The 19,167-nt window shown below is 38.5% G+C and overlaps 1 protein-coding gene across 3 annotated transcripts in view; it reads right to left on the bottom strand.

Moving 5' to 3' along the window:
• Positions 1-1,179: 1,179 nt before the first annotated feature.
• Positions 1,180-19,167, bottom strand: part of IL7R (interleukin 7 receptor) — a 33,191-nt gene continuing 15,203 nt past the window's right edge. For 2 of the 3 annotated variants that reach the window (XM_012523246.2, XM_004453332.2), the window contains exons 3-8: positions 13,925-14,082; positions 9,547-9,704; positions 7,374-7,542; positions 6,416-6,509; positions 5,368-5,443; positions 1,180-4,970 (exon numbers count right to left, since the gene is read on the bottom strand). In XM_012523246.2, coding sequence (XP_012378700.1) covers positions 4,488-4,970; positions 5,368-5,443; positions 6,416-6,509; positions 7,374-7,542; positions 9,547-9,704; positions 13,925-14,082 — 1,138 coding nt within the window. In that variant the 3' untranslated portion in view covers positions 1,180-4,487. The remainder of the gene's footprint in view (positions 4,971-5,367; positions 5,444-6,415; positions 6,510-7,373; positions 7,543-9,546; positions 9,705-13,924; positions 14,083-19,167) is intronic. The other variant, XM_004453333.5, reaches the window with a different exon arrangement.

The raw sequence follows: 19,167 nt of genomic DNA, 5'->3' as shown, positions 1-19,167 counted from the left end.
ATTTTGACAATATTCTTTCATAAATTATAACAAACATCTCACAACAATGCAAGGTGTTGGTGATGCATTGATGTATGGGACCCTTGTATGATGTTATACATGTTTGCTTTGTATGTTCACAACTGTCACTATACACTTATTGTTTATTTATATTCATATAAAAATGATATAAAAATAATAAAATTATTATTCCCCTATTATTATTTTGGGGAAATACTTTGGTTAGTAGTAATATTTTGACAATGCTCTTTAATCATTAGTTAAAAATGTTTCACAACAATGCAAGGTATTGGTGATAGGGTGAAGTGTGAGAGCCCTGTAGGAAGTTATGTATGTTTGTTTTGTAAGTTCACAACTATTACTACACTTTTATTATTTATGTGCGTTTGTGTATGAGTGATATACTTCAGTAAATTTTAAAAATGACAAAAAAAGCCCCACCAAATATTCCCATCACCTTCAGATTAAATCAGAACTTCTTAGGCTGGCTCATCAGATACTTAACCATCGGTGTCCACCAATACTGCCAAGTCCCATCTCTCACTGCTTCTCTACACATTCTGTAATATACTGCTAAATCAAGTAGATGCTCCCGTGGACAGCCTCCCTTGAACTTCCTGCTGCATGATGCAGCTCTCTCCACTCCCTCTGTAAAATACATGAACAATGCATTGAAATTTGGCTGCTAGCCACCTGTCTTTTAATGGGACCTTGGACTTTGTGCCCACCAAATGAGATGCAAACTCGCTCTGAGTCAGAGGTGTGTGTTTCCACACTTGTTCAGGTTAATCATACTTGTAATTGTAACTGTTATGCCAGCTGATGAAATATGAGTACTCCAAGAAAGAGTGTTATTTATCTGTGCAAACTAAACTGTCTTGAATGATTTGAAAACACCTGATAAAGGCATGTTGATGAAGAATACCGCTATTGAATTAGAGTGAGAAAGTGACTGCAAATGAGTGAGGGTGATTTTTTAAAAATCTAGACCTCTGTACTTAGATTTCTTTGCAAGTGTTTTAAAGCCTTTTTCCATTTTAGAGAAAGCAAAATGGAAAGCATAGGTGATGCATTATGGCATCTAAGAAAAGCAAAGTGTGTCTATAAACAGTGATGCCACACCCAAAGAAAAAGACTTGGCCTTGTAGCAAAAGAATGGTAAATGAATACACAGGCACATTTTAAATTAAAACAAATGTTTAATCTTTTCATGGAAGCACCCTTTAACTTACTTTCTGGAGTAACCACAAAGTAACCACTGTTCCCAGATGATACAGACAAGCAGCAGTGCCAATCTGTATTTGTTAGTTCCGAAATGTCCCCATGACTTTGAACGTGTATTTCTTCTGCCAGGAAATATCTTGCCTGCATTCCAAGCTTCTTTGCCAGGTACATCCCTATGTATCCTATAATATATTATCAAGTGTGACTTCCTTCCTTTTACCTCTTTTGGTGCTTCTTCATCTATGTGTCCTTCACCTTTTTTGGTCGTTCTTTTGCTCCCACCAGCATCTGTATTTCCCTCCTATATTTGGGCAACCTCTCACTGTAGAAGATGAAAACACCAACTATTTCCTTCTTGACCACTTGTTGCTAAGGCCTGCACATGAGCTCAGCTTAGGCATTATCCATCACAGATGATGGCCCTGACTTTGAACCAGCAGCCAGTGATGTGAAGAAGCTGGACACTGTGGAGGCTACTCTAGGCTGGTGACTGCCCTGGAGGCTGCAGTTTATAGTGTCTGAATATCCCAGTGGTAGAGACCTGGGGTGTCGCTGTGGCTTCTGAGACTGTCCTTTGACCTCCCTGATATTCTGGGGATCCTTTAATGATAGCCTTCAATACATTCATTTTCAGTTCAAATTAGCCAAAAGTGGTTTCTCTTGCTTGAAGTTAAGGATCCTGCCTGATACTCTGCCTTAAAGCAATGACATTGCACTGTAACTGTTCCTACTTATCACTGTCCCTGTGACTGTGAGCTGGGAGGATGCAATTTCATTTCCAAAGTCCCGTGCCCAGCTCCATGCAGAGCAGTACATGGGACAACCTTAGGAAAAAGTTTTCTCTGAAAATCCAAACCCATTGAGAGCAAATGATGCCAAAGCATTTCCAGTGGCTGAGGAATGTGGAGTATTCTGGGTATCCCTCCCTTCACAGTTGTCATAGAGGACCAGTACAATCACAAAGACTTCCATATCATTTAATTAAATATGAAATGGTAATACACATTGGATACTTATATACTTAGCAGCTCTGCAAAATGTTTGTAATGCATGTGGAAAGTACACAGTTTCATCAGAGACCTTCACTGTAGTGACTGACGAATAATTTGGGGAATAATCACCAAGAAAAACTACTGTTTTCCCATCATTTCCGGTTGCCATCCCACACATTTTCACCATGTTCCTGCCAGTTCCAAGTCTGGTAGCCCCTCCAGGAGTGCTAAGAAAACACGTACTTGACTTTTCAGATGCAGATTCTCATAGAAACCAGAATGAAGAGAGATGCAAAGTCTGGTAGAAAACCCGTCTGAATCCGACAGTGCACCTGAGACCTGGGCACTGTTGTTTGTTTGACCAAACTAGTTCCTTCTTTCTCAGTTTTCTTTTCATTTCATGCTGTCCAGTTCTGAAATTTTATATCTCCTTTCCCATATGTTGTCTCTGACCAGGAAACAATTTATTGTCTTACATTGTACATTGTCTCTGGGCAAGTAATCAAGCATTAGCAGCAGTTATGATTATGAGAGTATAATACATGGATTTTAAATGCCTCCAATAACAGGCAGACACTCATATGCTAAAGTTACATAATAACCTATGCTTTAAAAACACTGAAACAGGAGGTTTGAGATAGTCAATGCAAATTCATCCAAAGAAAGGCAAATGGACAAATGTAAAATGTTAGTATGTCTTTTCTCGATATCTTCTAAAACACGGCCACAGCCCATTCACTCACTGCATGCTTGTGAATCATTTCCCCCTGAAGTCTCCAGCAATATCCAAGACTGTTGAACTTGAGGCAAGTTTTGGATGAATTTGGTAGATGCAGTCAATACAGAAGGGGTTGGTTAGTCCCTGGCTCATTGCTGAAGTGTACCAGTAACCAGGGTCAGACACAGCTTTTCCTGAGATCTTCAGTGGATGTATAGTTGGGTGGTGGCAGCAAGCTGCATGTACTCTTGATAATAACAGTAGAAATTCTGGGTTTCTAATTTATTTTCCCTTAGTCACTGTTTTAGATAAACCAAATGAAGTGAATTTTGTGACTTTTTCTTGGCTTCTCACTTTCTAGAGACATAGCTGGCCATGCTATGTCACACGCTATTAAGAACATTTCTCCTCACTTCCTCATAACTGTGTTAGTTTGGGTGGCTGTTACTGATGTGCACAGCAGAGGCCACTACCATAATATTGGGATTTTGAGAAAAGGAAGAACTTTAATGCAAGGTTGACTAGCATGGAGACAGGAGTCACAGCTCAAATCTGTCTCCTTGATCTGAGAATTAAGGGAAATTTTATGGGAATGGGAGGTGAGCGGTGGGGACAGAAGTGGGGAGGTTTGACTTGGCATAGTACAGTTGGCTAATTATAGGGCTGTCTATAAGTGGGAGAGTGGATTTTAAGCTGGATATTCCTTATTGAAGGATCTTTTACATTTGATTTGCTTCTGATGTCTCTCTGTCCTCACAGTCTTGGTTCTGAGGAAGGTAACCTCTGTTCATTGTGTCTCAAAGGTCATCTAAAGGACAAGGATCAGTGTTTTCTGCATATGCTCAGGTTATATGCCCTGCAGTTAAGTTCAGAAGAAAAGATTTTTCCTGCCCATGGTTTCATGACCATATGTCCCCATTTTTCTGGGACAGTCCTGGTTTATGCTTGTTGTCCCGGAATGATCATTTATAGCTTCCCTTTCACTTCCAAAGTTTGGATCATATAACAACCTTATTATTAGTGGGAGTTGGTACCCAAGAATGGGGCAGTCCCTAGTTATAAGGCAGGCACTTGGCTTGGGGGAAACTGCAGACAGACTCAAGCATCATATCTTAGCTCCACCCCTTACTGAGTGACCAACTTGGACAAGTTACTTAACCCCATTGAGCCTCAGTCTCACCATCAATCGAAAAGAGAATAATAATATTTGCCCCCATTTCTGAGGATTGTTGTGAGATTGGAGTGAGCAAGATGTGTGGAGTACTTGGCAGAGAATCATGTACATGGTAAGCCCCACAATGGTAACAAGAATTCTTATTCTCCTTTCCTGTCTTCCATCTTCCTCTGTCATTTCCTCCATCTTTTCTTTCATTATTTCCTGCTTTTTTCCCCCTTGCTTAAATAATTGAATCATTTGGTTTCCCTGAAACTTTGTGACCAAATCAACAACCCAGGAGGATGTTGGGTTAATTTTGTCATCTCTTTGGGGGAGATTAGGAGCTCTAGGCTCCTCTTTTTTGGTCACTATGGTTCCAGTCTTGGGTTCTTACAATTCATTGGTTTTGGTAGAAGCTGGACATGGTGACATATGCTTCTTCTTGACTTGATCCCAGGGATGTGAGGAAGGGCTGTCCCTGGGCTGCAGGGCTCAATGTTAGGATTCCCGATTGGAGAGGAAAAGGAGGGGGCAGGATACTGTTCGTAGATCCGGGGCTATGTTGCAGATCCGGGTACATGTTCTTGCCATTAGCCCTGCAATCTGGGGATCTAGATGAGGGGAGAACAGGGAGATCACACACAATGAAATTCCCAGTCGGGCAATTGAAGGGTAAATTTCCTCTGAACCTTTCTGGGGCAATAACCGCAAGCTGGGAAGGCCAGTTGGGGACCTGCACGGCACCTACAAGCCTCTGTTTCTCAGACTCCTCTGGTTTTGGAGAAAAAGTGTCTTCTGCTTCCTCTCTAGCTTGAATGCCATCCACCGTATGAATCTGACAGTCCAGGAAACTTTCAGGATTGAAACTCACATTCCAATTCTGCAGCAAAAAAGAGTCAAGGCATTAGACTGCACCAGAGAGACAGGCTGCCAAAGGAAAGGGTATAAAAAACTTTTTGACAGGGCTTATTGGGGAATATCAGATGATAACCCATATGTTCCCAGTTGAATATTTCCTTCTAGAGTTGCTTAAAATTTTAGGACCTGAAGTGACCACTGGCCACGACTTTCAGCCCTGGGAAGATGGGGAAGTTCTAAGACTTATAAATCATTTTAGTCTTCTACCTCCAGGAGCTGTGCTAGAATCTTACAAGAGGCCCTAGTTATGGGATCTGTGGAAGATCCAAAGTTGAGGTTCATTGTTCCTTATCTTGGAATATCATTGTGGATTCCTGGGATGCCTCCAGCCTAGTAATAGAAGCATCAGAAGCACACACCTTTTTTGGCTTCTTACACAGTTGTTCCAGAGTCTTCTTATGATCAGGGAGGCTGGGCCATACAATAGGCTTAATTCTGAAATAAGAGGATATTTTTAGATGAATGACTGGCAGAGGGAGCAGTCATAATAGGCCTTCCCACTTACACTGAACCAGGAATCAGAAGATCAAATTTCTAGTCTTGGCTCTGCCACAACTAGGTGGGTGACCTTAGGCAAGTGACTTCCTTTTCTGGGCCTCAGTGACTTATCAATCCAAAAAAGAGCTGGATCAGAGATCATTGTCATTGATCTACACTGTGAATAGGACATAATAATATATAACTCTGAGAAAGAACCCTAGAGAGAAGGAGCAATTAAGCTTGGCAAAGAGGTAACTTTGGAGTAGGTATGGAAGTAAAATTTGACCTGGTTATACACTCCCAATATACGTGTCATCATTTTATTCTTTGTCTTTACTGGCAGAAACTCCTCTGAACTCATTTTTCTGGAGGCAATATTTACCAAGTTACTCAGGGATCTTGCATGGAGGAGGTGTTTTCCAAATTGGAGTCTTTGTAATCCTGATCTTACCTGACCCTGTATTGAGGCTACCCTCCTATTTCTTTGAACATTAAGTAATTTAACTTGTGGGGTTTAAAACATCATTTTTATGATGAAACAGACATCTTCCTATTACATGGTAGGATGTAAAAGATCCATGAATTTGTGTGCTAAATGTTAAGACTCAAATGCATTTTGTGTCTGCCATGGGTGCCTCCACTTCCCTTTTTATGAGAATTTAGAGGATGAATTTGGGAAATTGCCTTAAAGAATTCTACTCTGGGCTTGCCTTATATCCATCCAGTTTATATATTTTTTATTTATTTTTACCTCATGTGAAGTTGATTGTGTAACTCACTGGTATCTTAGGTTAAGAAAGAGTTTGGACAAAGTAATTCCTGAACTGTCTTATTCCACTTGGTGGTTTTCTTACCAATAAAAGGGGTTCAAGCTCGACTATTTGGGATTCTGCATCATCACCCTCTTGATTAATTAAAGAGACTCACCTTTTTTCCCACAGCACAAAGGCCAAGATAACCAACAGAGATACAAAGAAGAAACTAAGAATGCTGATTGTTAGTAAAACAGGATCCATCTGCCCTGGAATGCAAGGATAGATTTTGTTTAGTACTTAATAAACCTGCAATAGGTAGATTAAGTATGCAAAATGTTTTATTTCGTGACTTGACCCTGTTTATTATTTCTTGAAAGTTAGTAAACTATGATTTGTTAGCTTTATGGAGAATTTTGGAGATAGTAAGTGGCACTGACCTGGGGGACCAGGTCCAGAACACCTGCCACTTGAAATGTAAAAGTGATCTAGCATTAACAGCACCACAACTTCTCCCATATCTCACATTTACTGTGTCTATACCAAAGGAAAAAAGCCAGAGCAGAGGGTTGGTGAAATAAATATTTTACCCTGTAGTTTCAGCAATTCTAGGGTGAGGATGGGAAGTTTTTGTCATAGAACATTTTCCTCCCCCAACCAAAAGAAGATATAAGAGGGGTGCTTTGGGTCCCAAGGGACCTGCGCAAGCCATGTTCTTAGACTCTTTTGGCCATTCTCACTTCCTAGGTCCCAAAGGCATGTTTATTAATCTGGAAAAAAAAAGGCACAGAACAGCCCCATCAGTCTGCCCATCCACTTCAGGAACAACGGTGAGCCCTTCGAGAATCCAGCCAGTGGGATCCCAAACTAAATTGGTTAACTGGAGGTAGTGGGTGGGAATTTTGCCCAGAATTATTAGAAGCTCTCAGAAACACCCAGGGCAGTAGTGTCCAGAGAACTCCTTCCACTGCTTCCTTTTTCTTCACAAAAGGGGCAATGGTGGCAGGTCAATCTCCAATGAAAATATAAGAATGCCGTCTGGGAGAGTTATAATTTGCAGGTTAGTTTCATCTCTCTTGCTCACAACTGTCATATGCAAAGCAATATACAAAGACCGTACAGTCACTCCTCACCTGTGCTACTGGTCTCTGGAGTTCTAAAGTGATAACTTGGACTCCATCCACTCCAGAAACCTTCAAAATACTCTCCATTAGGGATGGATCGGACTTTAACCTCATACATTGCATCAGGTTGCAGCTTCCTCCGCAGGAGTGTCAGCCTTGTAGTGGATAAATTCACATGCTAAAGAGTAAAAAGTGCCATGTTCATATTTAGGATGGAAAAAGAGAAGTTGATTAGATCTCCCAAATTATTCCAGATTGAGCTCCTTTAGTCATGTGGGCATTTTCTTGAGGTCCTCCCACATTTGCTACAAGAATGAGCTCTGGCATGTGGCACGGTTGGCAGCAGAATTAAAAGCAGAGTCTGTTAGCACATAAATGAAGTTACAAGTGGCCAAGAAGGACTGTGGTATAATGGGTTTCTATAAGGTGAATTACACTCTCCCACATTGGGAAGGAGATAAATCTGTCCCAGGCTCCCATCTCCCTTTCAAACTTCAGTCTTTTCTTTTTCTTTCTTTCTTCCTTCATGCCCCAAGGGGAGATATGAAAAAATGATAAGAGTTAGTAAGCAAGAGCCATTTCCTTCCAGAAAGACACCATTTTACATTGCAAACAACAATGTAGGAAAAGTCAACTTCACAGCAGTTTCTCCAACACTGGGGCAAAAGCTCTATCAATTTGTTGGGTAAAAAGTAATATTCCACTGTTATTATATTGGTATTAAGTTGATTATTAGCAGTTTTCACCTATTTATTGCATTTTTATACTTCTTTTGTGAAAACCTTTTTCAAGTTCTTTGATTTTTCTACTATGATATTCATCTTTTTCTTAATGATATATGAGTTCTTTATATATTAAGGTTATTGATATAATATCCTCTATACTTTCTATAGAGTCATATGTATCAATCTTTTCCTTTCTTCCACTACTATGCTTATGATGTTCTTCACCTTAAGATTATCTAACCTTGTGCCTACAATTTTTCAAGCTCATTTAGAATTTCATTTTTTCACAATTTTCTTCAATCTTCTGCTATTATTTTTGTTATATGGGGGGAGGGGTGGACAGTTATTTAAATTTTTTTTCCAAATAACTTACTGATTGCCCTGGAACCATCCATTCAAAACCTTTCCTTTCTCTGTCCTAGTGGCTTTTCAAAGGAGAAGTTTTCAGATGCATGTTGGAAGTGGGCAGGACCAAGGTAATGCCAGTGCGGTGGGTGAGTAAGAAGAGGGAGCAGGTGCTTTGGGGCCGGCATTACATTTATGTTTGTAGCTAACCATACTGCAAACAAACAAGGCTGATTCTGGCCTGAGGAATAATGAAAGGAATAAGCAGGCACTCTTTCATTCCTGGAAAGGTAAAGCCACATGTTTCTCTCCATGTAGTACAAAAAACACTGAAGTTAGGCCAGTGGTTAAGTTGAGAAACTTGAAAACTTGGAACACTCTACTTTTCTCCCATCTCCTCCCCAAAAAAGATTTCAGGGACAGCCAGATCATTCCAATCTCAGCAAATCATGAAGAGAGAGCCTAAACAACCCTCTAGATTATGAAGGGGAAAATTAAGTTGCTACTTTGGGGATTGAGATTTTATGCTTCAAAAAATGTAAAGGAAGAAAAATTTTCCTCCTCTCCTTTTTACCTCTTGCCACTCCCTTAACTCCCATAAACCAAACTGTGGTTATAAAATGGTGATGCTATGTGGAGATGGTTTAGTTTTGGTCCAACTAGCCTACTAACAGCCATGCTAAATATGACACTCTTTTTCTTTATTTATTAATTTTTATTTTCAAACAATGTATACTTACCAACTAAAAAGACCACTCTATCTCTATCAAGCATTACACTTTTTGATGCCCCAAATAAAGAGGATCAATTTTATTTCAATCTATATTGTTAATCCAGTTACCTAATTTAGAAACATTTTAAAGATAAAAAAAAAAAGTAGAGCAAGAAAAATAAATCAGAGCTAGCACAGAAATGAGTCAAGGAAGATCCAGGTTTTGTGGGGTTTGAAGCTTTCAGTTTTGGGAACTTAAAATTTTTGAAACTTCTTTCAGTGAAAGGTCTATTTTGAAACCAAAATTGCTAGGGGCCTCCTGGGGAAAACGTATATTTGGTACAATAGAATATGCAACATTTAGAAGTTTTTATTTTATAAATGTGATTGATCTACATACCATCCAATCATTTTCATGTTTTTCCTGGCGATAGGCTACATTGTGTATTAATTGGTTTACATACATCTTTTGTAAAGGTGAGATATTAAATGTCAATAAAAAGTCATTTGCTTCCTCACGATAGATGACTTTTATGTCAAATGGATCCTTGGGCTTAACTGGAAAGGAAAAAGAAATGAAGTCAGTCTATAGGGCAGTCAAGGAAGTAATAATTTTTAAATTTCACCTACTCTGAAAATCATATTCTCTTTCTGTTGCAATCACTGGCAAGCTGTTCAGAAAACCATTTCTTCTTAGTAGGAGTAGGTGTGGTGTTTTGGGACTGTATGTATCCCAGAAAATCACATTCTTAATGTTAACCCATTCCTGAGAGTTTAAACCTACTGTAAACAGGACTTTTTTGATTAGGTTACTTCAGTTAAGGTATGACCCAGGGTGTCTTTTTTTTTTTAAATTTCTCTCCCCTTTCCTGATCCTCCCTGTTTTCTGCTCTCTGTGTCCATTCGCTGTGTGTTCTTTTGTGTCCGCTTGCCTTCTTGTCAGTGGCACCAGGAATCTGTGTCTCTTTTTGTTGTGTCATCTTGCTGCATCAGCTCTCTGTGTGTGCAGTGCCACTCCTGGGCGGGTTGCACTTTTTTTAGCTTGGGGTGGAGGACACACTCCTTGTGCGTGAGCTCCCCTACACAGAAGACACCCACCCCTGTGTGGCATGACACTCCTTGTGCGCATCAGCACTGGACCTCCCATATGGTAGGTGGACGCTCTATCAGTTGAGCCAAATCTGCTTCCCATGGCCCAGGTGTCTTAATTCTCATACTAGAGTCCTTACAAATGCGATGAATGTGGAAAGAAAGAGAAAGGAACAGAAGAAAGAAGATGAAAGCAATAAAACCCAGAAGAGAAGGGAGGGACCAGCAGATGTTAACATGCACTTTGTCTTGTGACAAAGGAATCCAGGCTTGCCAGCAGCTGGTCTTTTGGGAGAGAGCATTGCTTAATGATACCTTGAGTAGGAAATTTTTTTCAACCTCAAAGCTGTAAGCTTGTAAGCTAATAAATTCCCAGTTAATAGCCAACCCACTTTACGGTACCTGCTTTTGGCAGCCTAGCAAACTAAAACATTGGGTTCAGAGCCAAACTACATTTCCCAGCCCTCGTTGCAGTTGGATATGGCTTCCTGAGCAATGTAAGAGGATACTATGAACAGCATCTCTAGTGTTGACTCAGAGACCCACCAAGCTCATTTCCCTTCCACTACTTGGAGTCTTGTGTCGAAGACTGTAGAGCCACAGGGTGGAAGGAGCCGTGAATATTACTTGGAGGAACACTACCCACAGGTTAGGAACACCTTATGTGAGTAAGAAATAAACGTACGGTGTTTGAGATATCATACATTTTTGGGCTTGTTACAACTAATGTTACTTAAACTAAAGCACATTCTCTTTGCCTTTTGAATGCTACAGAATTTGTTAATAACTAACCCCAAGGTGGGAGCTTTGAGTCTTAGCTATTTCAATAATTTTAGGAATTATGTTGGGGGCACCTCATCTCAGCAACATGGAAGTTGAGCGTCTGCATCCTGGCCTTGGCTCCTAGCTTTCAGAATGACCTCATGCTGCCCCCTTCTTTCAGTCTTGTCTGAATTTATTCATAATTCTGCTCCAGCCTCTTCCTTCTGCCTGACTACCTCACAAAGTTAGGCTTAAATGTGCCATATATGAAATGCAATTGGAAGGAGAAAGGCATTATTTCAAGCAGAACAAATCCTGAGAAAGGTATTGAGCTCCTAGAGGAGCATCTGTGTTCAGATGGCCTGCCCACCATTGACCCAGGGCTTCTCTGCCCTGGCCTTTTAGTTGCCCTTTCAGCACCATTGTCTGGTAAATTAGTTGTCTTGAGATACAGTGGCTGCTTTTTTGCATGACTGGTTTCAGGCTGACTTGGAGGAACACAGGGTTTAAAATCGAATCCAACACTATCATTAAGGAGAGAGAGAGTATGTGTTCATCCAAGGTTCACTTGGAAAACTGAGCTGGATTCTAGGCTGTTTGAGCTGCCCTCAGATGGCTTTGCAGGCTTAGTCAAATGAAATCTGTGGTGGAGTTTCACCCATTATGGAAGTTATTTGCTCATCATGGCGGCCATCTAATCTTCTCCTTTGTGGCCCTAACACTACTGAAAAAGGAGAAGTGACTCCTTATTTACCCTTGGATGTCTTGTAAAAGGGGAAGTTTGTCCCTTTTAACCTTTAAATCCACTCTTAAAAGGAAGACGCCTGAGAGGGAAGCAGGAGAAAGTAGGTGAAAATAGAAAACAGATACAGAAAGAACCCTTTTATACGTGCCAAGCCAGTTCCTACCCTTCATTGAAGGAGATATTTAAGATTCATATTCTCAAAAGCACCTTTTCAGATAAATCCCCTGCCCTATCCTCATTCCCAAAGGACTCTTATGAATGGAGGAATTAAGGGAAGAGAACTAGTACTGATTACACACTCACTAGGTGCCAAATGCTATACCGATACCATCTTCAAACAACAGTGACTTATCTCCTTTACACTGATGAGGAAATGAAATCTCAGAAAAGTCAAATAACTGAGGCTCAAGTTTCTATAAAATGATTTCTTTAACAGGATTTAAATCCAATTCTGCCTGGTTCTGAGACTTGTTTTCCTTCATTTAACTTTTGTTTCTATGCTTTGTTACCTCACACTGGCTTATCCAAGTACCCTGAAGACAGATCTGCCTCTAGCCCTAATGGTGTGTTTGAGAAAACTAGAAAAAGCGCCCATTCCTCAAGCAACATTTTAAAAAAGTTAGTATATTATTGCAAAACCTGAAAAAGCATACAAATTGCCATCCCAGGAAAAGTGGGAAGGTAGGAAGCTTCCCCCTCCAGCTTACTAGGGAGCTTCACCTAAAAAAGGGAGCTGAGTCAGGGGTGAGATGGTTGCATGGGAGCTCTGGCTCAGGGGTTCAACCAGGGCCATCCAGATTAAATTCAGTGGAATGACGGTTCCTTATAACAATTGTCATATTAGGACTCAGGCGATGCTGCTGCTGTGAGATAGGCCACCACCACCCCTCATCCTGATTGCCCAGTGGAGATTTCTAGAGCCTGAGGGGCTCATGTCACTCCTCCCACAGTGTCTTGGGCTAAGGTTAAGCAGTGTCCCGACTCCCTAGATAGCACTCACCCTGGTGGTGTCAACGTGACCATTAGTTGACTAGTATCTCTTTCTCACTTTCTCTGCTCTCTTACTTCACACATGGAACTTCTGCTTTTACTCCTTATTTTTCCATCTCCATGAAACAAAGCTGAGACTAGAGTCTAGATTTCTCCCTTCTTTCTTATCTCTAATGAGCATGGCTCTTACACCTTTCATTTCTCTTTTTTTTAGGGGGTGAGGGGAAGTAGGGAAGAAGGAGAGAAGAGACCATAATATTTAAAACCAGTAAAAGAATGTATCTCATCAATCCCCGTGGATATTTTTTCTGCTACATATATTCTTTCACTTATAAATCTCCATAGGTAGAATAAACAAAACAGTTAGTATTCTGATGCAATGGTATGTTCTAATTACTTAGACATTCCACTATAATGGCATCTCTAAGGTTTTAAAACAGAACCTTAGTCACTGTAGGGTCATAAATGGGTAAGTAATGGCAAATTGGGGGTCTATATTCTCAATTTTTCTGATTATCTTGATTTACTTGCTATAAACCGAATGACCAATTGGCTATTAATATTGATTAATAACTATATAATTGCATGGATCTATTGATTCATATTGTTGTGTATATGGTTATTATATACAGCCAAAGGAAACATGCTGATGAATTTTAGCATTATTTGAAATGTAATTGTTATTATTTTGGAGGCAAATTTTAACATGTGGATTCTTGATCAAGTTAGATTTGCTCTATTCACCAATCCCCAGTAATTAATCTCTTAGTAAGGCATATTCACTTTTGAAAATAACTTGATAATTTAGGTAAATATACTCATAATTTAGAGAGTATATGAGGAGAGGACTGCAAGGAATTCAGGAGAAGGAAAAGAAGGACTTACATATGTGGCTGGATAGCAGGAGACCTAGCTCTAGTTAGATTACCTCTTGCTGTAAACTGTAAGTGGCAATCTGCCCTCTTCCATAGCAGAGTTTGAGGATACTCAGAATGCTCTCACAGTGTGAATTAGTAGCATAAGTTTCAAAAAATTCATTTCTTTTAAAAAATTATCTGCATTAGAAAATTTGCAATTATTTGTTGCAAATCTTCTCTATGAATTGTCTACTTTTAAAATACACAAAGTCCAGACACTTGCAGTGTCTTCAGCTATCCGAAAGAGGCAACCATACCCACATATAACTTCTTACCAATCTTGACTACGTTCGTTTTTTTGCAAATTATAGTCTTTCCTCCAAGTTTCACACATATTCTGCTGTTTCCAATCAGTACGAATTTATTTGTCTTGATGAAATAATTCTCTTGGGATTTATTCAAGCCTAGACAACTTTGCTCCACAATGGCCCCACTGTAGGGAAAAAAAAAGATGAATCTAGTTTAATTCAGGAAAGAGTTTCTGCATTAAAGGAAACAGCATCATAGGTACATTTCAGTTGTGTGAATTCATCCCTGTCCACAGGTATGGGTGGATGTCTGTGTGTGCAAGAGAGAAAGAGTTAAAATATGTGGCCTCCTGTTGCCATTATACTCAGTAATGATTTATAGACATTAGATGCAATCGAACCTGAAATAGTTAAACCATGTTCATTAAAATTATGGAAATATATGTGAATCATTTTAGGGGCTTATTGACATCATTTAAAAACAAGTGAATCCTTGGTTTAGGTGGGAAGGAAACTGTTTTTTTTTTTTTTTTTTTTTTGATGTCCTGCAGGAATCAGTTAAAGAAATAATGACTGTAAAGGAACATTGCCCAATAGAGAGTTAAAATAAATGATTAAGTAGTCAAAGGATTACACATAAAACCACATGTATTAGTGGATAACTTAAAGGATTTTTATAGGTAATTTTGACTGTGCTCAATTTTTGTCTCGTCATTAGACTTTAAAATCAACCCTTCTCCCCACACTCCCTAATTTAATATGCAATAGGGATGCCCCAGAAATTGGATCGTCACTTCCCTAGCCTCCTCTCCAGGGAACTGATGAAGGGAGAATGCTGCCTACTGTGCAACTAACACCAAAAACTATAGATTTTATTTAATTTTTTTTCCTATTTTAAAAAATTACTAGTTCCAGTTCCAGTAATAACAGAGTAATGCATGTCTGACTGACCCTACCATAGATATCTATTTTAAACTCTGGATAAGATATTAAAAAATATCCTATTTAAAGGCACTAGAGAGGAACCAAAAGCAAGCAGAAACTAGAGGGGATTTCACTCTTAAAAAAGGTAGAAAAGCAGGGCATTTGCACGTGCTCTTCTCTCTGTCTAGATGTCCTTCTTTCCCTATGCTTTCTTACATTATTGAGGAGAGTCCCACTAGTATCACATACTCTGTGATGTCTTCCTTGATGCTTTGGTAGAGTAACGTTCCCTTATTCTGTGCCCTCAAAGCAGCCTCTGCTTTTCTCTGCTATAATACATATTAATCATATTCTAATTGTCTATGTTTGCATCTAGCCCCCTCAACATCTTCAACTAGATATAAGCTCCTTAAAGAGCATTTTGTTTATTTTGCATCCGCAGCACTCAATATGGGGCTGGCACAAAATTGGCATAGATAAAATAAATTCCATTGAATAATTGTTGAATGCATTTATAATGTGTAAAGTAAACATATTTGCAAGATAGAAGAGGTTGACTTTAGAAACATCAATTTCACTAAGATTCTGGAAAAACAAATTGCAAGAAATGAGAAAAAAAGTGGGTAATATTAAAATAGAGTTTGGGCACACAAATTTCTAGATTAAAATGTCTCTTGCATGTATATACAAAAGAAATGAAAGCACATGTCCACACACAAACTTGTACACTAATGTTCAAGGCAATAGTATTTATAATCATCAAAAAATGGAAACAACCCGGTGGAAGGATAGATAAATTGTGGTATATCCATCCAATGGAATATTACTCAGTAATAAAGAATAATGAAGCATTGATATATGCTACAATATGGGTGAATCTTGAAATCATTAATGCTAACTGAAAGAAGCAAGTCATAAAAAAAAACATGTATTGCATGACTCCACTTACATAAAATGTCAGCATTGGAAGATCTCTAGATTAAAAAGTGGATTAGTGATTGCCTAGGGCTGGGGAGGAAGGGAAATTGGGATGACTGCTAATGGGCATGGGTTTATTTTTGGAAGTGATGAAAATGTTCCAAAATTTACCATGGTGATGCTTGCAAAACACTTGAAATAATAAAAATAACTGGGTTGTACAATATATATGTGTTAATTGTATAGTATTTTAATTGTATCTCAATAAAGATGCTAGTAAAAAAAAGGGGTGGATAAGAATCTTATATTTATGTTTATTTTGTTTTGTTTTGGTCTGAGGGCACTCCTCAGCTCACCTGTGAAAGGCATCTAGAGTTTAAGCAGAAAACCCCGTTATTAATGTCATGAGAAATTAGAGGGAAAAGTTTGGACTGCCTGAATACCTGGATATTAAGGGGTAAAGCTTAGAGATGAGAAAGCTATGGAGAAGGAAGATACCAAATATGCATATAAACTTCACTAAAATCCTTACATAGCCCCATAATTGTGCAGGTATGGGGGGAAATTCAAGAAACTTATGTGATAGCAATGGGTAGAAGGGTGAAAGAAGTAAGTAAAGATTTTAGACGTTGCCATTGAAAGAGAGAAATTGGGTATAATCCAGACAAGTTAATAGCACAACAGAAGTTGAGAGAGCCAGCATTTTAAAAAACCCTATCATCAACAGCATTCTTCCTACAATCACAAATTACTAGAAATGGCAAGAAAGAAGAAAATATGACCCATAGTCAAGACAAAAAAACAGTCAATGGAAATTGACCCTAAGATGACCCAGACATTGAAATAAGGAGAAAAAGGACATTAAAGCAGTTTTCGTAAATATGTTCAAAGACTTAAAGGAGAATGTGGTCATAATTACTGAACAGATGTACAATCTTAGCAGAGAAATTACAACTATGAAAGAGAACAAAACAACAATATCCTAGTTGAAGGGTCCAAAAACTAAAAATTTTAAAAATGTACTGACTGAATTGGATTAGCTTGATGGCAAACTGAAGATGCCAGAAAAAATATAGTGAATTTGAAGACAGATAATTAGACATTATTCAGTCTTAATAACAAAAAGGAAGCCTTAGTGACCTATGGGGCAATATCAAAGGGGAGATAAATATGTAATTAATGTTGCAGAATAAGAAGAGGGAAATAATGTGGATGAAAAAGTACTTAAAGAAAGAATGGCCCCAAATACCCCAAAATATTTGAAGAATATAAATTTATATATTCAAGAATTTCAGTGAACCCGAGAAGTATAAAATTGAAGAAGACATAACGGTTCAACTGCTAAAAACCAAAGGTAAAGAGAAATTCCTGAAAGTAGCCAGAAAAATAGTGCTTCTCATTAGAAACTATGGAAACCAGAAGACAATGGAAAATATCTTTAAAATACTGAAAAGAAAACCAATGCTGTCAATCCAGAATGCTTGTATTTTTAAAAAAAATCCTTCAAAAATGAAGGCAAAATGAAGACACTTTCAGAGAAATAAATACTGAAAGGGTTTGTTGAAGAAAGTTCTTTCAGATCAAAGGGAAATTATATTCATTGGAATTTCAGATCCACACAAAGGCATTAAGAGCAGAAAGGGTGTTTTTTAGTAGATGTAAAACACTGCATGTTTTTTCTTCTCTTAATTTTTAAAGATAATTGGCAGCTTAAAGTAAATATTATAATGTTATTGTTCTATGTATAATGTATAAAAATATACATTTTTAAAAAACAGTGCAAATGAAGGGAGGACTTAAATGAAACTATATCACAACAGGTTCTTATATTTTGCATGAAATGGTACAATACTAAATCTAAGGAGATACTGATAAAGTTGAATGCTGTAATACTTAAAGCAATCATTAAAAAACAGACGTAGCCCAAAAGTCAATATTGCATCACTAAAAATTATTTGATTAACTCATAAGAAAGCAGAAAAGGAGGAACAGAAGAGTAATGGAAAAATGGATAAATAGAAAACAAAAGCCAAAGTGATAAACCTAAACCCAAATACCTAATTACTTATATTAAATGAAAAATACTAAATACGCTAATCAAAAGGCATGTTTTCTTAGCCTGTGTATTAGTTAGCCAAAGAGGTTGGTTTTATAAAGGGTATTTATTCAGGGTGGGAGCTTACAGATACCAGGCCATAAAGTATAAGTCACTTCCCTCACAAAGTCTATTTTCGCATGTTGGAGCAAGATGGCTGCTGACATCTGTAAGGGTTCAGGCTTCCTGGGTTCCTCCCTTCCAGGGTCTTGTTTCTTTCTGGGTTCAGGGTTCCTTTCTTCTCAGGACTTGCCTCTTCCTGGGCTCAGGGTTCCTCTCTTCCTGGGGCTTGCTTCTTTTTCCTCTGTGGGCTTACTTCCTGGGGCTCCAGTTTGAGGCTTCAGCATCAAACCCCAACATCAAAAACCCTCAACTCTGTCCTTTGCCATGCCTTTTATCTGTGAGCCCCCACACCTTGGTGGGTGTGGACTAAACACCCTAATGACATGGCCCAATCAAAGCCCTAATCATAACTTAATCACGCTCAGGTACAGACCAGATTACAAACATAATCCAATATCTATTTTTAGAATTCATAACCATATCAAACTGCTACAGCTTGTATAAATAAAAGCAAAGCATACCTATATTTGATGTACAACAGATAAACTTTAAATATAAAGATACAGATAGCCTGAAAATGCAAGGATGGACAAAAGCACATCAGGAAATCAAGAGCATAGTGTAGTGAATTGAATAATAACTTCCCCAAAAGATACATCCAAGTCCTATTCCCTAGAACCTGTGAAGGCAAGCTTTTTTGGAATAACTTTCTTTGTATACATAATTCAGGTAGGGATTTCAGGATGAAATCATCCTGAATAAGTGTGAGTCCTAAATCCAATGATGGGTGTCCTTATAAGAAACAAAAGGGGAAGGCATATGCAGACACAGAGGAGAAACACAGTTAAGAAGGCCATTTAGAGATGGAGGAAGAAATTGGGGTTATACAACTACAAGCCAAAGAATTTAAGGATTACTGGCAGACAGCAGAAGCTAGAAGAGATGCACCAAAAACCTAGGAATAGAATCTGCCTTAGAGCCTCAAGTAGGAACTAACCCTGCCAACAGCTTGATTTTAAATTTCTTGCCTCTGTAAGTGTGGAAGAATTAATTTCTATTGTTTTAAGTCATTAAGTTTGTGCTAATTTATATGGAAATCCTAGGAAAATAGTACACATAGGAAAGCTTCAATAGCTATAACAATATTAAACAATGTGTTTTTTATTCTTATTTTAAAGAAGACTTAGATTACATAAATGTTGCATCAAAAGTACAGGGGATTCTCACATCCCTTACCCCCTCCCCCTCACACTTTTCCCCATTAACAAAA

This window comes from Dasypus novemcinctus, chromosome 2 (genome assembly GCF_030445035.2).
Source record: "Dasypus novemcinctus isolate mDasNov1 chromosome 2, mDasNov1.1.hap2, whole genome shotgun sequence".
In the NCBI taxonomy this organism is placed as follows: Eukaryota; Metazoa; Chordata; class Mammalia; order Cingulata; family Dasypodidae; genus Dasypus; species Dasypus novemcinctus.
Note: the sequence above shows the minus strand (reverse complement) of the source record. Positions and strands in the feature narration are given on the sequence as shown.